General features: G+C 36.5%; 1 protein-coding gene across 1 annotated transcript; it reads left to right on the top strand.

Moving 5' to 3' along the window:
* Positions 1 to 5,745: 5,745 nt before the first annotated feature.
* Positions 5,746 to 16,102, top strand: LOC142600139 (uncharacterized). Its single transcript, XM_075742938.1, has 4 exons — positions 5,746 to 6,121; positions 9,448 to 9,795; positions 11,114 to 11,217; positions 14,522 to 16,102. Exons 1-4 carry the CDS (start codon positions 6,073 to 6,075, stop codon positions 14,699 to 14,701), a joined length of 681 nt encoding a protein of 226 aa, XP_075599053.1. The 5' UTR covers positions 5,746 to 6,072; the 3' UTR covers positions 14,702 to 16,102.
* Positions 16,103 to 22,020: the final 5,918 nt, after the last annotated feature.

Below are 22,020 nucleotides of genomic sequence, written 5' to 3'. Positions count from 1 at the left end.
GACTATCTTACTGCAGGGTACCCTAGATGTATTTACACCTCAAGCTAGTTTAGAAACCAAAGCCAATATAAAAATCTGTGGCTTTATTGAATTGATTTCTCAGTGGGAATATATAACATAATAATTCTGTGCTTTGCTTTAACTTCCTTCAGATCTCTGGGTGGATTTTAAAGGTTTGATCTATAAAGACCAAAATAGTAGACAGTGAAAAACACTGCAGTAAAATGTCCTCAGATTAACAGGGTAAATAATAATTGCAGGCCAGAGGACCACCTAAAATGTGGTCTCCATCATCAATGTAGAAGACAGCAAAGGGAATGAGGATGGAGATAGCAAGACAAAGGAAGGATGTTTTGACTCCATAATAGCTTTATTCATACTGCACTCTGGGGCTTTGTGAAATGCACAATTTCACCTTCATAAGCTGAGGAAGGACTACAGCTTTCCATTTCTTATACAAGTCTTGTACATAATCAGGAAAAAAATATGTTGATTACAGCATTTTTGAGACGGTTCAGAGCTGATCATGTACACATTAAGAATCCTCCGAGCACATGTGAATGATTGGGATGAGTCTATACGTGACATCTCAGAGGTTCATATGTGATTAGTGAAACTATGGAATTGTCACTTTCGGCTCTGTCCAGGATCACAATGTTGAACTGCTATGTCGGTTTTGGCAGAAATATTTTGATTCATGCAGCCTGCTAAAATTTAGTGCCACTATCCTGCTTGGGTTGTTTGGTCAGAATTCAAGTACTATTTTGGATCTCTCTGCATTGGATTCAAGAAAAGGACACCCAGGAAGAGTCGGTCGTGTCAATAGACTCGTATCAGCTGGTGAGCTGAAATGTCTCATAGACTCCACTGCATATACTGACTGCATTTCCATTGAATATGATGGCAGCTCAAACACTCCTTACACATAGAGACGGAAAATGCAGGTGGTTTATTCTCAGAAAATATGGAAGAAGCCTCCAGAATGTGGAAGCATGTTTCATCATGGAGGAAAACCCAGCTCTGTGTGTAGACGTGTCTGCAGAGAGCAATGAACTGCTAGCAGGTTCCAGATTCCTCTGTGTGGAAAGTCTCAAATTCCTGATCTCCAAGTATTCTGATTAAACCAGAAGCCAAGATGCCACTCAGAAATGTTTATTAACAGACAGATTTCTTAATTGCATAGCATTTATTTTTCAAATCCAATAAAGCTATTTTACTCCATTGATCTTGTTTAAATAGTAATTAGTTTTCCATTTATTAGTAATACACAACAATCCTGGGATCTGAAATCAGATGACTTCATAAACAATTTTCTCTAAATCCAATTCGCAAGCTACAGATCTACTGCTGACATATACTGTTGGTATTTTTGTCCATACCTGCTTATTGAAAGGAACACTGCATAAATCTGGTCTCCAGATTTCAAATTCATAATGACACTTTTAGTTCATAGTGGTTAGCAAAGAAATGTATAAACATGGTAAATGTTTTGGTACTGATGGAATTTTCTCTCTTGGCAACAAGAATTAGGAACTGCTAAATAATTAAATTAAGGTTGTAAGTTTGGTCAAATGAGACTACATTTTTTCCCCATATTTCACCTGTGATCTCATCCAGTTTCTCTCCTAATTGTTAATGTACGGTACCATTAAAATATTTGCTTTTCCCTTCTGAATTTAATTTTTGCTTCTATTTTGTTGTGGTTATCATTAGAAAGGATCCTTCACTGCTTTTAACTTTCTACTAGCCTAAACAAGGCATCGTTATGGAGACACTCAGCAGGAGTTTACAGAATCTGCATTAACTGGGGAACCTGCAGGTTTTCCCTGAAGTTTTCAGGAACATTCACTGGAAATAAAGCAGCTTCAGAGGTCAGGTAGGTTCTCTCAGTCTGTGCTATTGTGGCAATCCTCTCACACCTTGTACATCTGAATAGAAAACAAAGAGAAATCCTGTGGCCATATGCGCCAGTCAGCAACAAATCATGTTCTCCATCACTGGCCAGTGCAGGATCCACTACATTGGTGTCATTCTTTACACATGCTTGTCTCGTTTTTCTCAAAGGTCTCCAGCCTTCCCAGAGAAGCTATTCCAGAGGTCTACTGTTCTTTACCATTAGGGAACTTCTATAGTGTTTGCCTGCTTTGTTGGACTCTAAATTTGAAGATGAATAAGCCTGAACAATAAACCGAATGCAAGTTATGCTACTTGTTTAAGATATGCTGAAGAGATGCTGACTTTAATCTGTTCTATATTATAAAGCAGCTGTTTTGAGGGAGTTGTCAAACTATAAAGCACTTCTTTATTTCACACACCCACATTCACCTCCAGTTTTATAGGCCTCATAAAATGCTTATTTGCTTCTCATGGACAAATAACTCCAAAGAAGGAATGGTGAAGAGATATTACTGTCTGAGTTTGTTTGGTTCTTCCCTCAGGTCTTGTTATCCTTTTTCATTCCTTCAGTTGGAAATTGGCACAAAACTTATTTTTTTCATCTCTTGGTGATACAGTTATACCTTTTCAAAACAGATTGTGTATTTGTTTATCATTTAGACATTACTAAACTCTACCACTCCACCAGGCTGCAACCACAGAGCGGTGAGGCAGCTATTCAGTTACACTCTTAACTCTCACCACTCACGTAAGTCTTAGCATAGTGGAAAACAATGCTTCTAATAGAGGACCTATAGCCTATTCATTAAATCCATCTATCTTTTTTTCCAGTCCTGTGGAAGGACAATAGTCAGCTGGAATCAAGGTCTTTTTCATAGGTATTTTCATTGTTATAGTCCTATGTCTATTCCTTATTTCAGCAGAAAATTAAAAAGATATTTTTCAGGTAATCAGACTCAAGTCGCCAAATTTCCTGAAATTATAATTGAACCTGGTAATGTGAAATAACACAGGACTAACAGAAAATCTAACTGTGATTGTACTAATAGGTTGGTATCTCTCTGTATTTTCATAGAGCTGATTCTTATTTTCATCACCATGAGATGGTCCTGAAATAGATCTATACATCGATCCCCTAATCCTTAGGTATCTCAAAGTTATGTACTTTTGTTTAAGAGTTTAAGGTCATTGTCCAGTTCTTAACTTGTCTTAAGTGTCAAACCTTAAAATTCTTCTCTGTCAGCCATTTCATGCACAGAAAGAATATAAAATATTTAACGATTAATATCTTTCCAGTGCTATAGAGTAAAAGAACTTTTTATGCAACGGCATTTTAATAGTTCCTACTCTATGCCATAAAAGAGCGTTTTTAGATTTCATCTTATTTAAACTCCTCATTATTTCAAATCTTTCATCATGTTTTCTTGGTCACAAGTTTCTCTTGCATAGCTAAGTAAAAGTCATTTTATTTGTCTTCATGAAAGTGCTCATGCCATATGCACATCACTCCTATGGGACATAGTTTCTTCTCAAACATCTTTAATGAATAGAAAAAGACTTAAGCATATGCTTATCATTAAGTATGAACATAAATCTTTTGGTTAGCTAAAACTCAAAGTTCTGGCAGGATTTCAGCTCATTAGTAATTTTCTCTAGCATTTTAGAAAGAGAATATATAGTTTTTGCCTTGTATAACATTAACACATAAATTTCAAGGCAATTAAAACAGTAATTTTTAATGGCCTAGTTAGTTACAATTGCATGCAAGCCTTTCTGTTTGCTGAATACTCAGCCAAAAAAAACATGCTTATTTGCAGCCTGAAATTCTACTTAGTAGTATAGTTCAGCACTACTGTAATTATATGTTATTAAAACCACGCTAAACTTTAGCTGAGCCAAATTCATTGGATCAAGATACCAAGATAAACACGGAATTACAGTATAGAATAACTCTATTGCCATCTGATCAATTAAATTAATTTTCAGGGGAAAAAAATCCCATCAAACAACAAAACAAAACAAAAAACCCCAAACAAAACACCAAGCCACCCTGCATTAAATTACTTACGCTTGTCTTTGATCAGTTTTCTCTGAATCAGTTATTTCTTATTCAAATGAGTATCTTAAAGGGCTTTTATCACTGTTGTTCAAAATCTTATAGATAAAAACAGATTGTTATCTGAGGACAATATCTAGAAAGGAAATCTGAAGAGGTATGCACTTTTTTTACTTCTCTTTTCAACTTGATTAGATCAGATGTGATCAATAAGAATCATACTTAATTATATATTGTTATATTCAGATGTTAGTAAAAATAATTAAATACATCTGTTTATCTGTTCATAACAAAATGAGGTAACGCAATTTTTATTTTTATTTTTTTCTGAGATGTACCTTTGAATGGATGTGAATTAAGAGAATGGAATTCTTTAAGATGTAAAGTGCAAATAACTAAAATTATTAGAGTATACAATCAGTGATTTAAGATCAGTTTAACAAACATCTCTAAAAGTTATCACTGAGGAGACATCATTAAATAGTATGGAAAGTTGGAGGGCTTGGTTGTAGCCTTAATGTTATTTAAGGAATGTGCGATATGCCTGTACCTCTTCAGAAAGCAGTGACTCTGAAAAGATAATATTAATTCAAGTAGAAAATCAGCTGACAGTGACATCCCAGTAGGACTCTGTGGAGAAATATCCTTGGATCTGTAAACAAGACAGAGGGGCAAAAGAGTAGGAATTTGATTTTAAACCTGAATAAAGGAGTTTTAAGGAGTTCATCTTTAAAACATAGCAGTCACAAGGAACACAATTAGATGACTTATCCCAGGATTTAGATGTCTCACAGCAGGAGACTTGCAGACATTTCGGGTTTGTTTGGTTTGGGGTTTTTTGGGGGGGGTTGTTTTGTTGTGCATTTTTTTTGTTTTGTTTTGTTTTGTTTGTTTGGGTTGTTGTTTTTTTTAAAGAATATCAGTTTATCCTATTTAATGTATAAGTATAATCTTTAGTACCTCCTTTTTTTTTTTTTTAATGGCTCTAGAAGAGGTGCCGAGGTTGTTTCAGTGATGAGAAGTTGAAGACAAAGATCAGAATACAGATGAAGACACAACATTTCACAGTGACAATGATTAGTCATCGCAGCAGCTGCTAACCATTCAGCTGGTTGGCTGTTTCTCTCTCAAAATCTTCAGATCAAAACTGGATATTTCCATGGAAGCTATCTCTTAGTCAAACCCAGACATTCAAATCTGTGGGCAGTGTAGCTGGATGAAAACAAGTTTTAGTAAAGCCCAGGGGTAGCTTTGCTGGATTAAATGTAATAGTCTATACCAGGGGCTACAAGGACATAGCTAATCTAACGGGGCCCTGTAAATTCAGAAGGTATGTATTAGGAGGGTAACTACATTGCCCTCTTTGCCATGTTATAGTTTTTGGCAGCTAATGTTCATGTATCCTGGACTGCAGGATGATAATTAGACATTCAGTATTATTTCAGCAGAGACAAATAATGTTTCTTCTGAACCATTCCTGTGGTATATTTGATTTGTCTAATTCAACCAATACTAGGTAAAGCAAAGTCATCTTCAGCCATGTGGTGTTTAAGGTGCAAATGGGACTTTGAGCAAGAACATCAGAGTTGGGTGTCTACTGCAACTTTCCTGTATTACATCGTAGTCACTGTTCCCAGTCTTGGGGGGTGGGGGTGTGTGTGTTAGGTGGGTTTTTTTCTTGGGACTGTTTTTTTTTTCTTTTTTCTTGGTTTTTTTTTTTTTTTTCTTTTTGTGTGTGTGTGGTTTTGTTTGTTTATTTGTTTGGTTTTTTTGTGGTTTTTTTTTACCAGATGGATAGCTTTTAGTAAATTTGCTATACAAAACTGATCCTCCTCCTTGTCATCTGAAGAAAATGGTCAGAATGGAAAAATAGTCCCAGTGGAGTTCAATTTGAAATTATGATATTAGAAGCTAATATGTTGCAATGTCCAGGATGTGTGATGGTAGAAAGGGAAATAGTTACGGTGAATGAAACCACAAGAACCTCCCCTTAGAAACAAGGTTAAAAACATGTTTTTAGGAGAGCTTTAATTTACTTTTCAACTACTCGCTGAAAGCTGTGGTATCACTAGTCTCAGCTGAGGTTTTAAAACCTCTGCATTAGCAATCCCAAGAAAAGGATGAGGCTTGGTACATTAATTATGCTATCTTACTTTGCTCACTTTGCAGGTAAGTAGTGGGATTTTTTGTTGGTTGTTAGGTCAGGGGTGGGTGGGTGGGTTGGTTTTGTTTGTTGGTTTTTTTTTCATTTTACTCCAGAATTCTCCAAACTAACTGATCAAGGAAGGCAGTGCTAATTTTTAATCAAGGATGAAAATGTCAGTTGCTCAGTTTTACTTCGTAAAGTCTTCACGCTGCTGTTTTATGGAGGAAAGCAAAAATGAGTAAAAAGTGTAAAATACTTAAAAGAATAGATAAAAATTGAAGTTACACCCAATTGATACAAAATTAAAATAACATCTGACTGCAAAAGGAGAAAAATGTGGGTTCATTTTTGTGTGTTCGGAATCTATGCTGACATTTTTATATAAACATCAACTTCATAAACTATTATTAAGTTTATTTCAAGATTTTTATAAAATTGGGTCTTGTAATACTTTCCAAAGTGTATGTATTCACTTACACCAACAAAATTAAAAGAAAAAACATAAAAGTTATTTAAGACTAATTTTTTCTTAATTGTGTAGCCTGATGAAAATGCAAAAGATCTCTCAGATATGTGTCATCTGTTTCTCTTCACAAAGTTAGCTAACTCTCCTTCATTGACTGAGGTGAGACTGGTTTTTTGTGAGTAGTGAAATACTGCTATCAATGTGATGTACTGATTTTTTTAAATATTTATTTTTCACCCAAATGAAAAGTATGTCCCAGAAATTCCTCTGGATTATTTCAATTTTAAAATGTGTTCACATTAGCTTTCAGGAATCTCTTTCAAGTACAGCCCAGTCGTTTCTGAACATACTTTTCTTAGTATATGCGTTCTAATGAAAAAAGTCTAAAAAGAACGACTATTAAAAAATAGGAGTAAACAGCTGTTTTAAAACATCTTATTGATTTGTCTTTATATTTTTAAATGCACGTTTTGACTGCTCTTAGTAATGACTTTCCAAGTTTTTATACTCTGTATAAAAATGTAGATGTAAAACTTAAAAGACAAACTGTTTCATTTGAAAGCAATTCCATAAATACAAGAACAGTTGTGATGGAAGTCTAGTTGTATGTCCTCAGATGGAAAAGACAAGATTCATGTCATAGAATTTTTAATGTCTTTATCTGAATTCATTAATCTATGTGAGAAATCAGTTACCAAAAACAACACAACATTTTACCTGCTTAAACCTTTATTGTGGGATGAAATTAATCTTGCCTTTAAATTACTATTTCTGTTTATTGACTACAAATTGAGAGTATGGTTAAGCGTAGGCATTTAAATGTGGATATTTAAAGTGAAAATAACTGAGTTTAATGTAGAATAATCTCAAGTGATTTATTAGTTAAAATTTCAAAACTCAAATGCAGATGAAGCTTAGTCATGTAACGTGCTGAAAAGAGCGAGATGTGACCTGAAATGGGTGTCAGGTAGGGGATCGTTCTGCTATTCAGAAGAAATTGTAAGAGTTCATCACTACGCTGCCTGGAAAAGCGCCTTCAAACTACTTGCAAGCTGAGGCTTGCCTAAGTAAAGTGCACCTCAGTGACCTCCAGGATTTGACTCGTGCCATCGTCCCTGTCGAGAGGGAGGAAATGCAGATGTTGCAGCCTGCCAACTTTTAGACTGGCAAGCGATTGCCTCTGGAAGAGGGAATGTCTAAATGCATTATCAGTTTAGCCTTCTGGATCCTTTGCAATTATTATCAGATTTGATTCTTGAGGTCTATTATCTTGTTTACAGCCTTTTTTTTTTTTTTGCCTTTTTTTGCCCTTTTTTTTTTGCCTTTTTTTTTTCTTTTTAGCTGTTCAAAGCACAGTAATATATTTACTTCAGGCATGCTCCCAGTCATTTTGCTCATTGTTGTCTGTATACACACAAGAATTTTCTCTCAAAATATCCATCTTCTATGGATTCATCATCGTTCTGCATTAACTGTGTACATTTAGCTTATGTGCCCATAGTGTCTGTGTAAGGCTTTCCTTGAAAAATAAAAAAAAAAATACCCAGAGACTCTGGGATGTGATGTTAGGAACTACTAAAACTAAAAAATTATGGAAATTGAAGATTTTTTTGAGATGGCATAGAAAATTTCCAAGCAGTGAGTCTGAATAAACTTGAATAATCCTTGTATTTAGTTTAATACAGGCACAGGATTTCTCTTTCCCTAAGGTATTCATTACAGTTGTGTTTATTTCATTTTTTAAATTTTTTACTCTGTGTAGCTGTAATTGTGTTTCCTTGTTTTCTAGTATTGCCCATAACAAAGGGCATGCAAATATTTAAATAATGATGTTTTGAAATAATAGGATAAAATTAATGGAGCATTAACATTACTTTTAGTGAAGGTAATAATGATCCTTAGTTTCCTTTGGTCTAGTCTCATTTTAATATAATCCTGGCTTTTTTGTGATATTGACCTCTAGAACAATTGTAACTGCCATTTTTCCTCTAGATCTCCTTCAAATTCATAGAATGGAAAAAGATTTTTCACATCTTTTCATTAGTTTAATAATGGCATAACTATCTCATACTGTAAATTGTATCAGTGCTATTGGCAATGTGTTTTTCCTGGTAAAATCCTTCATAAAAATACTATATGCACATATACAGTAGTTGTGAAAAGAGCATTTCAGTTTTGCACATTGCTCAGAACAAAGGTATTTGCAGAGCTTTTTCAGTAAATTGTTGCCAAAATGAGTTCTAGTGTCATCCTTCATTTTCATACAAACTGTAATATGCCCAATGACTATCCAATAATTATTAATTGTGTAAATAACGTATCCAACAAACTTTTATAGAGACAATAAAATTTGAGCCGACAACTGTTATGTACACAGGAAATATAATAGTTAGATGAAGTGCAGATGCTTGCAGAACAACATCTTAAGTTTGTAAAGCTATGTGTATTTTTTATAAAACTTTTTGCAAGTTGAAAACTTGTCTGAGCAAAGCTTCGTCATGAAGATATCCCAAAAGTTTAAAAATAATAGGAACTGTACACAAATTTAATCTAGTCCTCTGCTCTTTTGCAAATTCTACTCTGTCACCTCCTGGGCTTGCAATTCTTACACCCTACATGTAATTTATTTGATACGTGATTTTTAGGCAAAGCTAATGACTGTCTTTCTAACTCTGAACGCTGGCTGCAGCATTGGTTTCTCAGAAGGCAGTAGCAAAACTGTTGCTTGCCTCATCCTTGTGCACCTTTGCTATCCGTGCTTATAGCTATGGCTTCCTGCGCATCCAGATGTCTGCCACACCCGAGTATTCAGCTGGCCAAGACAACCCTTCCTGAGAGAGCATACCTCTGTTTCCTTGAATGTCCTTTACTTACGCCTTACAGCCAGCAGCAGCCCAGAGCTTTCGGTTGTGCAATACCCTGAAGATGCCAGCGTGCTCCTCAACTCCACGGTGTGGATGCTGTGCGTATTTGAGTACCCCAGCGAGAGGAACGAGGAGCCGGTCGTGTACTGGAGGAAAGGTGCCGATTGCCACAACCAGCAGAGCCTCCAGTCGAGCCCTGGCGTGGGCAGGCCACAGGTACACATTACAAAGAACACCCTCAGGGGATTCTCCATCTTAAAACTGAGCAACGTTGACCAGAACGCCAGTAACTCCTATTTCTGCGACGTGACACTGACGCAGAAAATCCAGGGCAAACGTGGAAATGGCACCAAGCTGACCGTGCATGGTAAGGAGCGCTTAGGAGTGACAGAAAAGGACTTGATGTGTGCAAGGTGAATTAAATTTTCCTTCAGCCTTACTGCCTTCTCCCCCAATGCTCACCTCTGCTGGAAGAAGAGGGGGATAAAGCAGTCTGTAGTCGTTTGAGTAGGGGAGGAAAGGCAGGCCTTTTGTTTGAACTATTTATACAGCTGGACAGACAGACTTCTTGGGGACAGAGACTTTTATTTGGAACTAAACCGGTTCACATGCAGTAGAACATTGATTCTATATTTTATATATTCTAAATACCATGTACATTTACATACATAGCATTAATTAAATTATATATATAAAAATACTTAATATTCTCCACATTCTGGATCTTTACTCCATACCAAACCAACCAAACAAAAACCTCCAAATCCCCAACAATCTTCCATTATGTTTTTTTTTATTCTCTCCACTCTTTATAAGCCAGGGGTCCTTTTGAAATATATAGTTTGTGCTTCCTCTTCCAGTTACTGAAAAATGAACAGTAAATTCACACAGCAGTGTGAGGGTTTTTAGAAAGTGTGCACATGAAAGTAGGGATAAGTGGGCGTGAAACTTCTTTCCTTTTCATTGTAAAATAATTTTTAACACCTTATAACTCTTCCCCCATCCTCAAATTATGAATCCAATTTCCATAATCTTGCTGGGGATGTGACCTCAGTGACCAAGATAGATACACTATTGCAGATGAGTCAAGTTTTCTCCATGCGGCCTTTCCAGACAAATCTGACCAGCAAATACAAACCATCTCTCTAATTCTAGATTTCATATTATGTTTAACAGTTGTCCAATGCAAATCTTCTGAGTCGCTAAAATGCAGCAGCCAATGAAATTCTTTTGACTATCGCACCATAAGCATATGTTTGATTGTTTGGTCTGGTTTGGTTTTTTTTAAAAAAAAAAAAAAAAAGAAGAAAAAACTTGACTGAGACTCAGTAAGATAACTGTTATTTAGAGTGGTTTTTTCACCATTACCTAAGTGTGTGCCACATAACAAAGATGTTTTCAGATACTCCACTTTTAGTAAACTAAGAATTTTGTTTACTATCCATTTCATAAGTATCTTACAACAGGTTCAAAAATCTCATATCTGAAGTAAAAAGAAGACAACAGTTCTTTCATGAGAAACGTGACCTTTTAACCTGAAAAAAAACAATGAAAGAAAATGGGATAAAAATAAAAACATCTGTGCTGCCTTGCCAATCCTCACTAATCCTTCAAATTAAATCTTATCGGAAAAGCGAGGGTTATATTCTTTTTCTAATATGTAATTTTCTTTCTCTTTGTTTCAGATTTAAAATGCAAAGACTGTATAAGATCAGATAAGACTTGGTGGGGTTGGTTCCTTCTTCTTGGATACGCCATCTTTGTCACCACAGTTATCATAGCTGTCGGTGTAAGTAATAACTTTAGAAGTAAATGCTACAAACCTAAAGATGGAAAAAAGCAAGCTGTGACATATAGAGAAATTATATCTGGGGGATTTTTCTGATCTTGCCGACAACTGGGAAGCTATTTGCTGTGTTGCTGGCTGATCTTTGACTTTTACCTGGAAACAAAAGTGAATGAGAAAAAAAAATCACCTAAATAATTAGCAGTTTGAAACACATCCTGCTCCCTCCATGCTTCTGGGCTCCAGCTCCTAATTTCATCAGCTCCCCTGGACACACATCAATGTCTGCTCTTCTTTTGTCTTACTTGTGTTCTGGCCAACCAGCCAGTCATGCCAGGGCTTTATGCCCACTCCCACCCACTAGTCGGTATGGGTCGCTGCCTGACATTTGACTGGCCAACAGTGCAGCTCCCTGGCAACTTGAAAACTTGAAAATATTTTGCAAGAGAAAAAGAAAACATTTTTTTGATACAAAAATGTCTAAGCCTGGTGTGATTTCTTAGGCTTCCCATGATATTTTAAAAATCCTTCCCTCTTTCCTAGTTGTGGCTTGGTTCCTCACTTCAGGAAAATCTTCATAATCATTTTAATCAATCCTTTTTTATAATTTATTTTTTTAACCAAAACCTAAAAAGCTAGCTGTTAATGAATAGCTCTTCTTTGATACTACTTGGGAATATCCTTTATGTAAATTAAACCATTTGGAAAGAAAGAAACACGAGCTGAAGAAATCTGAGCTGTGCCCTAATGATGCAAATGAGCATCACAGTTCTTGAAGGCATGGACAGCACTACACTCGTGCCTAACACTCAACAGTTACAAGGTACTCACATTTATGAGGTCCTTACTTGCAAATGTAGTTCAAAGATTATCATTTATAGGAGACCTAAAAAATTCTTTGTGCTTCACCAGCATCTGTCCTCAAAACCAATATTGAAGAGTCTCATAAAAGTTAACAAACGCAGTAAAATTGGACCAAGAGGGAATAGGTACCGAACTTAACAGGCTTAAAGGAAGAAAAATTAGCTCTTGAGGACTCAACAAGGTTTTAAAATGGTGGCTATTTTAACTCCAGAAAGATGGATCTTTCAGGTAGCCACGTCCTGATCGAAAGGCAGGATTTCCTTCACCTTGTCCTCTATTTCTCAGCTTGTGTAGTTGTACGTACATGTCACTGAACCTGGCATGGTGGCAATAGCTTCCTCACTGCTGATACCACTGCAGAGCCAAGACCTTCCTTATTATATAAGACTCAGCACCAGTGACATAAGTTACAAGACTTACAATGACATTTATGGTATCCGATTGCCCTTCTAGGTCAAGTAAAGTTTGGGTTTTGTTTTCTTTAACAACCAGTTGTTAAGTATGGTTACCTCAAAGCCACATCAAAACCAGAATTGTTCACAAAGTTCAGGTAGTAAACTCGTGCCAGAGATGTGGCAAACAGTCAAACCTTGCTAAAATACAGTAGCAGCAGAAGCCTGCCAAAAGCCATTTCACATCCGTAATATAAAAAGGAAGCCAACCTAGACTCTCCTAAAATGAGTCACTGTGAGTACAATTAGCAAGCAGTAGCGAGCAACTGGGTCTGGCTGGCATGGAGTTTGACTTTCTTCAAGGCAGCCCATATGGCATCTTGTTTTGGATCTGTGGTTAAAACAATGTTGATAACACACCAATGTTTTGGCTGGACAGTGCCTGAATGGATTCAAGGATTTCTTTTTTTCTCACTCTGCCACCCAGGGAGTAGGCTGTGGGTGGACAAGAGGCTGGGAGGGGACCCAGCCAGGACAGCTGACCACAACTGACCAAAGGGATATTCCACACCATATAATATCATGTTCAGCAATAAAAACCGGGGTAGGAGAAGAACAAAGGGGCTTTTTGCTTCTGAGATGACCATTGCTCAGAGACTTGCTGGGCATTGTTCTGCTGGATGGACATGGTGAATGATTTCTTCTCTATCACTGCTTTTGTTGGGTTTCTTTTTTTCCTCTCTCCCTCACCGCTTAAATTGTCTTTATCTTGACCCATGAGCAGGTTTTTTTGCTTTTGTTCTTCATATTCTTTCCCCAGTCCCCCTGGGGATGGGGGAGTGAGTGACGAGCAGCTCTGTGGGTCTGTGGGCTGGGGTCAACCCACCACACAGACCAACACTGAGATTTATAGTTAGGAAGTTTATAATTTTTAAAGGTCATTTCTTTACCAAATGACAAATGTTTCCTGTCATGAAAATGTACATTATATCAAAATCAGAATGTAAACTAATGAACGTGGGACTAGAAGACTCAAAGGCCCTTTGTACCTTACAGGCCACTGCTTAAACCCAGTGTGTCATGGCTGGTGAAGTCCTTCAGGGAGCTTCTGTATGGAGCTGTTAACCTCGAGAAGAGATGTGACCTGCCTTTTCTGAGTCTAAAGTCCTCTCAGCTGTTCCCTTGCTTCTTTCTTCTGCCAAACTTTCTCAGTGCTTCCAAGTCCAGACTAGGGCACAGCAATGCGCTATCCCAATGACACTGGTGTGACAACTGTGTCTGTTTTATGGAGAAATCATTACAGTGGTCATGTGGGAATTCCCCCAAAAAAGGAGATACCCATCTCATCCACTCTGAAAAAAAAAAAAAAAAAAAAAAAAAGTTTTTGTTATCTAAGAAAAAAGAATGAATGAAAATGTCTCTCCCCCTACTCCCACACTCTATTTTTTTCTAAAGTAACTGCACACATACATCTTCAAGTATAATATCGGGAATTGGAGAAGTATTAAATGAAATCACTGATATACAGTTGTACATACTTTCTGCCTATTTCTTGAGTACAATGTGAATTGTCCTTACTCTGCTACCTGTAAAAGCTTAGAATCCAGCATCTAAGAAGCTAATTCACTGAAATAAATTAATTTAATACTGTTTGATGATAGCTCTTGCTCTTATTTTAAGCCAAATTGTGCTATAATTGTTCTGCTGTATCATAGTGGCCCAGATCTGACCATATTCCACCTGTTTATTTTGTTAGAACCAAGTAAGCTATAAAACGGTCACTACATAAGTGTTAATATCTTAGCAAACATATCACTAACATTTATTATTAACAGTAGTAATGAATAGTCTGTCAGTTCATGAAAGTGTGGTTAAAATTAGTATTTCCATGTTTCATTTTGACTGTGATATGCATAACAACTTTTAAAACAATTCAGAATAAATGGTGGATTGTTATCCCAGTAGTTAACAATATGTTCTCTAAAAAGATGATGTATCTGATGGAAACATTTTTACTGCTTAATAATATATTTTGTGGAATATTGCAACAGATTCACCAGTGCTGTAAAAAGTGCAAGAATGAATCAAGAAGTACAGATAGCCATGCTACCCTGCCAAGTGAATGGATTTATGACCAGCCATCCAGGCCAGTTAATAATGGGTTTAATCAAGAATATGAAGATATGTCGCTAATAAGAACTTTCAGAGACATTGGAAGGAAAATGATATAAGAAGGTGCGTGCAGTTGTAACTAAGATAGGAGCATGTGTGATGTGTGCTACTTCTATCGAGGTAGAAAAGAAACATACAAATTACTGCATTAACTTGGAATGTTTCTTGTTCAAGTTTTTTTCATCTGTTCATGTATTTATTTCAAACCAAAAAAGTTAGTTACCATTCCATGCAGCTACAAAGGAAATGTGTTTACTGTATGTAACTATCGTAAAAATACTGTGAATGCTAAAGGCATTCAAACTTCTTTTCAATGCCAAAACCCCCTTTGTTTTCCTACTTCAAACACAAGGACACAGTTTGCTATTTGTTTTTACCCAGGTTAAGACAGTTTCTTTTCTTTAAAAATGCAATTCTGTAAAACAGTATCTGTCCACTGTAATGACAAATTTGAAGAAGATTTTGTCAGAGAGGAATCCCTCACGTGCTCCCAGTGCACTGTCTGACCTTACCTCTAACTCCTTACACATCCCCCATGTCTACAAATCCCTGCAACTTCTTCCACTCTTTGCTATTTAGCCAGCTGTGCCACTCATGTAACGCATATTGGGTGCATGCACCTCCCAACAGAATGAAAATATTTCATGTGCTTTTAAAAGTTGTAACTTACTTATATGTTTTCTGAAGAAACATTAATTACCAAAATCATCTTGACATGTTGATAGGCTACATAGAAGTTTACTGCTGTAGGGCTTATCCTTACTGCTTATGTGCCATATCTAAGACTGTAATATAAAATATTTGGATTTAAAAAGTGTCTTTTAAACTTGTTTTAAAGTACTTAGAGTACTGGTAGAATCTATCTAAATAACAACAATAGAAATAAGATGCATAGAAAGAGCTTATCATAATTTGCATTAGTAATGAAGTACTTGAAGAAGCGCTGCCTTGGTATAGTGATATGTGTGTGACTTGAAGGAAATTAATACTTCAACAAAGTATTTAACTTGTTGAAAATATCTTTTTTTCTTTTTTTGCCTAGTCAAATATTGCAAGCTGAATATTGTGTTTCAAATTTGCTTACCACTGAAAACATACTATGTGAAAGGTTATGGTTCATAGAATAAAATGACAGAGGTTACAGCCTTATACATTAATTGTGCAGTAGTTATAAGAAGTGAGTAAACTCTATTCACTTAAAAGGGGAGAGCCAGTCATATAGTTGACACTCAGGGCTGGACATTAAGAAGTGGATACACACTGTTAGCTGGATTCAGTTTCAACTTCATCACTAGCCTCTTTTTCTAAAATACTTCCTTATTCTATCAGTAAATATGCCAAATAATTTTCATTTCAGAAATTGATCTGAGCATTTGATGCCTTTTGGTGAAAGTACTGGCTAATATATTTAGAAAAAGTGGAATGTGACTTTCATAGGGACAGATAGACGGTGCTTGAGCATTTGGAGAGGGGGACAACATGGCATTTTTTTTTAATTATTTTTTTTAATTATTTTTTTTTAATTTTTTTTTTGTTATTTGGACAGTGGGAATTAAACAATGGTCTTCCCTCCTCCTCTACCTAAACTGGGAACTGGCTGTATCTGCAGCCATATGTATTTAGGTTTCCAGACTCAGTAGATCAAACTCTATTTGTGAATGTTAATACATAATTAATTTCTTTTTCAATGAAACTCTCTCTTCAGAAGCACTTCAAATTTCCTATTTTAAGAATGTTTTAAAAATAAAATCCTCAATTCGTATAATATATGTCTGACTCTTCATTTCAAAGTTAATATTATAAAGCGGGTTAAGTATTAAGGCTTTAAATACAGGGAATGTTTATACTTTTAACATGGAGCTTTAGAGAAGAGAGAAATAGTCATTCCATCCTTTAAAATGCAAGGTGTGAAGTCCATCTGAGCCAAAGATGCAGTTCTGTGAAGACGAGAACTGAAGGCAGCCGTCACTGAACCAAAGTCACCTTCAAGTACAAAAAGCACAAAAGAGGTCAATGCATTCAGTGAAACCTTCTAGCTCTGGCATTTTGGCAAAAATGACAAGAATTCATACCTAATCTAGCAGACATAACTAGAAGGTGCATTTAAAAAGCATCTCATTCAGATAAATCATATACTGAAATGGGACTGTTCTCTTTCCACTTTATAACACTGCCTCCACTTCAGATCAACGGCCCTTCAAATGAAGGTCAATGTGATTTCTGCACTTTTTCACATGCTTCTCAGAAACAGCTGAGCTATTTTCTGCATAGCATTTCCAAAGAAGTTGGATGTAGACTTCCACTCTGAAAAGTTACATATTCAGAAAGTTCTGGGGGACTGAAAACAAGTAATACGTTATATGTTCCATCATTTACCACCTCTTGCATGACGTGAGGTAAAGAGGGCATGCCTATACCAAAAGCCTCTAGCTGCATCATTTCCTTTTCAAATACCTGCAGCACACTACATGCACATGTTCAAGGCCTCAAGAAGACAACAGTGATTTCACTATAATATCATAAATGATAAAGCTACATTAGAATAGAATGAGCATTGTAAGAAAACCAACAAAACCAACAGCAAACAAAGACCAGAAAAAGCTACAGTTGGATTGTTACTTAGTCCAAATATATCAGGGCAGGAAGTTAAAACTGTATCTCAAGTTTCAATGCATCCAAGAAGCTAACTGTTGGGAGGCTCCTGGTCAGCGACTGCAACACAACTATACTTCAAAATGAAATTACCAGGATCACCGAATCATTAAAAATGCCACAGTAACATCCTAGTAACAGCTGATGAAGAACACCTCTCTTCCGCATTCCTTTCATCCTACAAGTCTCGCAGTAAATATCAGGGCGGTTCCCAGGGTCTCGGTCCCAACTTCACAGCACTCTAGGTCTGGCTCTTGTTCCCAGAGGCAAGCACCGCTTTCTCCCTGGGGACTGAGCTCTCGCGTTCCCGGCTTGCTTAGGGCAAAAGCTGAGCTGTTGTTGCTAGGCGAAGTTAATGACACCGACTCAGGGCTAAGATTTCTGCTATCTGACGGAATATGTGCGTGTAGCTGTGTATGAACAGGGGTTGGAGAGAGAAAACCAGGAGTGGGTCATGCATAACTTCATTAATTATGGAGAATACTAACAGTTAAACACAGACTTTCATGGCTCTTTGGGGTACTTCCATGTTTTTGCTTTTATAGTTGGTAGTTTTTCTAGAATTTATTTGTAGCTTCATGAGGAAAGATGGAAACGTACTGCATTTTTCTTTTCTCACACTGAAACTCCAATTTTGTAATCTCAGTAGGTGTTGTGTTGTATATCCTTATCAAGACTATAATTAAAATGGAAGGCATAAAGTCTTACAGAGCTGTCCAATTCAGAAATATGGAAAAGACTTTTCTTAATGCTTCTCTGTCTTTCCCTAGTACAGTTACAATTGCACAAGTTCTCTCCCTTGTAATTACCTAAGACTGATTAAGAAAAACATATTTCAAATTTGCCATTACTTTGTGGCATATGAAAAAATATGGTGGTAACTGACCTGACTAGGGGAGGAATGGTATCTTTGTACAGCTTACATTCTCAAACCCAAGTCTATTCTGTGTTGGGAAAATATGAAATGATTTCAGAAAAAAAAATTACTCCCTGAACAAACAATACCTAAATCATGTGAGACAAAAAAAAAAATTATGTATAGCACATCTCTGGAATTCAACAGCATCTCAGACTAGTTTCTTAAAATCAGTAAAAATATTTCAGCATAAAAGATCTGTGCGGCCTGTCTATAGACCAAGATGAAAAGATGCAGAACAGAAATTAACTATTCTTAATAATCTCTTAGGATTTGTATGTCTTGTCTGTTTAAATATATTTCTGTATGGAACATTTCAATAAGAAAAAAATACCTTAGCATATACTTAGCATAATCTGAAGTAATAATATCAGAACAGATATATTAACATTGTGCTTTATCATAAAAATATGTTCATCCTCAGGATAAAAGATTATCTTATCCTGACTCATCTTCTAGATTTGACTGTGTCTGTGCTAATGATTTTCAAAAGAATTTGTAAAATCTGAATTTAAAAAAAAAACCAAACCCCAACAAAATAATGGTTTCCTAGACAACACAGCTAGCAGAGTTAGTAAAGTTTCTGCAGAAATGGAAACTTTTTTAAAAAAATTATAAATATTGTTTGCAATTATCTTCATTGCAACCACTTGCTAACAGCATCATGGTACAAAATAGTTATATATTTTAGCAAGTTTAATTTCCTTCAGCCTTTTAAGATATTAATAACATATTTTTTAAAAACAGTTATACAGCATATTTGTGTAGCGAGTCCACCAGAAGATGAAATTCTGACAAGCGCAGGTTCTGCTTTCAGCCACACAAGGACTAAACCTAAAACACCCCTAATGGCACGGAACAATAGAATCTATTTAAGTAGTATTCTTAAAATTACAAAATAATGTATTTTATTGTGGTTTGTTCTGACAAGACATCACTAACTGATTTTCAACTCCATTTATTTAGGACTGTTTGAAAGAGAACTTCCTACTACCTTAGGCTTTTGTGAGAAATGTGAACAAGGTGGCTAGGATCCTTTTTTTCAGCAGAACTGATTTATGACATTCTAAAAGAAAATTCCAGCTATCAATTAGCATAATTAGCCAGGAAAGATCCATACCAAACTGAAGAACTTGCAAAGTGGTAAAAAACACCTGAACGTCCTTCCATTCAGAAAGGCTAACATTCACTCCTTGAAGAATATGACTACTATTAATAGAAAACAAAGACTAAGAAGCTCTGATCTTGTTAGCTTTCTCACTGGTTCTCTTTTAAATAGAGAATATTTAACCAATAAAAATGTATGAGTGTAATTGCCCAGTAAGGCTATACATGGAAGAGATTTAAACCAGAAAATGATTAGGTTAGGAACACAAACAGCCATACATATTCCAAGTAGGAAAGCTGGGATAGTGTATGGATAGGATTAGTATTAATATGGATGAAAATAGGTAGGAGACTATTGGGATAATAGGGATCAGCTCTTTTCCCATGAAACAGACTGACCTAAGTAAAGGTACTTTTTAGCTTTCCTAACCTAGAAACAGCCTTTCTAAACATTCCTCGGTTTCCCCTCCTTTGTGTAGTGAAGGTGAATGGCATGTACATGCCACAAAACCAGAAATAACATCCCTTACATCCACATGGTCTCCTCTGTTCTAGATCATTTTTGGCAACAAAAACATTGCTATATTAACAGATATGGGAAACACACTTAAAACTAGACATTTTAAAATGAAAGTTCTGTCCAAGCTCAAACACTGAAATAGTGAGTCAATAAATACAGACCTAAACACAAATTGAATTAGGAGGCTTTGAAGTTTACAAAGATAAATAGGAAGAAATCATGACCAATTCACACAATTACAGAGACTAAAACAGAAAGTAGACTCACCTTTAATAAGGTTACGTCTCTCTTGTAAAAACATTACTTTCCTTAGGAAAAATAGGGTTTCTTTAAACTTTACATCTAATATTTTCAAGGTGATACATTGGAGGGATTGGGGGAAGGAGGAAAAAAAAAGTGTAGTATTTGCAAAACCTGAATGCTTAGAAGCAGCCTTGGCTTCTTATATGAAACAAAGAGGCTGTGACTTTTGTTCCAATTCACCATTTGCAAATATTTCCCAAATATGCTAATTGATCAAGAAATACTCCTTTTTTCAAACAAGTATAATTTTTCACACAAACAACATGGATTTAAACAAAGTTGGCTGAAAATAATACATTTCTGAAAGTACCTTTACTATACTTCATTAGGACCAATTGAAAAACTTAGAGAAAATGGGGTTTCATCTTTCTACTTTGGGTAGGTCATACACAATCAAAAACCATTTATAAAATGGTGGTAACTGAAAAATCTGAGTCTTGCTATGAATGCAGCAGTATCCGCTCTGAATGCTAGTGTTACATGACTGAACACATTTCTGTTCTCATTCAACTTTTATGCTCCAACATATTAAAAAACCACTTTATCTTACCATAATGAACATTTCTACATCTTATGTCCACATTAACATGATTTTATTCTTCCCGAAAAACCTTGCATCATCCTGTCATAAACTTATGAAGGTCAATTTCTAAAGCATTCAACGTTACCCGTGGCTCTTAGGGCTCAGTAAACATGTGTCCTGGTTTTGGCTGGGATAGAGTTAATTTTCTTCATAGTAGCTGGTACGGGGCTGTGTTTTGGGTTTGTGCTGGACACAGCGTTGGTAACACAGGGATGTTTTCATTACTGCTGAGCAGTGCTCACACAGAGCCAAGGCCTTTGCTGCTTCTCACACCACCCCACCAGCGAGTGGGCTGGGGGTGCACAAGGAGTTGGGAGGGGACACAGCCGGGACAGCTGACCCCAACTGACCATATGACGTCATGCTCAGCATGTAAGGGGCTGCAGGAAGAAGAAGGAAGGGGAGGACGTTTGGAGTGATGGCATTTGTCTTCCCAAGTCACCGTTAGGCATGACGGAGCCCTGCTTTCCTGGGGATGGCTGAACACCTGCCTGCCCACGGGGAGTGGTGAATGAATTCCTTGTCCTGCTTTGCTGGCATGCACAGCTTTTGCTTTACCTATTAAACTGCCTTTATCTCAACCCACAAGTTTTCTCACTTTTACCCTTCTGATTCTCTCCCGCACCCCACGCAGGTGGAGTGAGCGATCGGCTGTGTGGGGCTTGGCTGCCAGCTGGGGCTGAACCACAATATGACACTGCAAATATTCCTGTGGGTCACTTTAATACACGCTGAAAGAAGTCGGATTTTTATGGAGCAAAGCAAACTGTGACAATGTTGATGCTCAAAAGCAACATGCATCATCAGTAAATGAACTTTTCATTTAATAACCTTCTCCTTTAAAAGTAACTCTTAAAAAACTGCATCCAGATAAACAAACTTTGTACAGCCTCACTAAATATACATGGTGCCATTATTGCTCAGCAAAGTAACCAACTAGAAGATGCATGCTGTTTCTGAAAGCTTGTGAGTAGCTCCAAGACCCCAGAACGCTAAGTGAAAACGCACTGTTTCAAGTTTCCACCAGCATGCCAAAACAGGTGTTACCATTGAATCAGAGACTTAGGCATTATCTAACTATTTTGATTCATGCTGAAAGTTATCCTCTGTATAAATGAGTACGCAAGTGAGACAGGCACAGGTGCCTTGGTAGCACAAAGGTAACTTATTTCAGTCTCACATGCAAAAATTCTGTCCTACAGATCTGGAAATCTTGCAAGCTATCCTGTTTTCATTGTATACGGAACCTAGAATCTAGAAAGAGTTGCTGTTCTAAAATGGAAGTAAGGTGCTTTCC

The sequence above is a fragment of the Balearica regulorum genome, chromosome 1 (genome assembly GCF_011004875.1).
Source record: "Balearica regulorum gibbericeps isolate bBalReg1 chromosome 1, bBalReg1.pri, whole genome shotgun sequence".
Taxonomy (NCBI): domain Eukaryota; kingdom Metazoa; phylum Chordata; class Aves; order Gruiformes; family Gruidae; genus Balearica; species Balearica regulorum.
The sequence above is the reverse complement of the archived record's forward strand: the minus strand, read 5'-3'. Positions and strand labels throughout refer to the sequence as shown.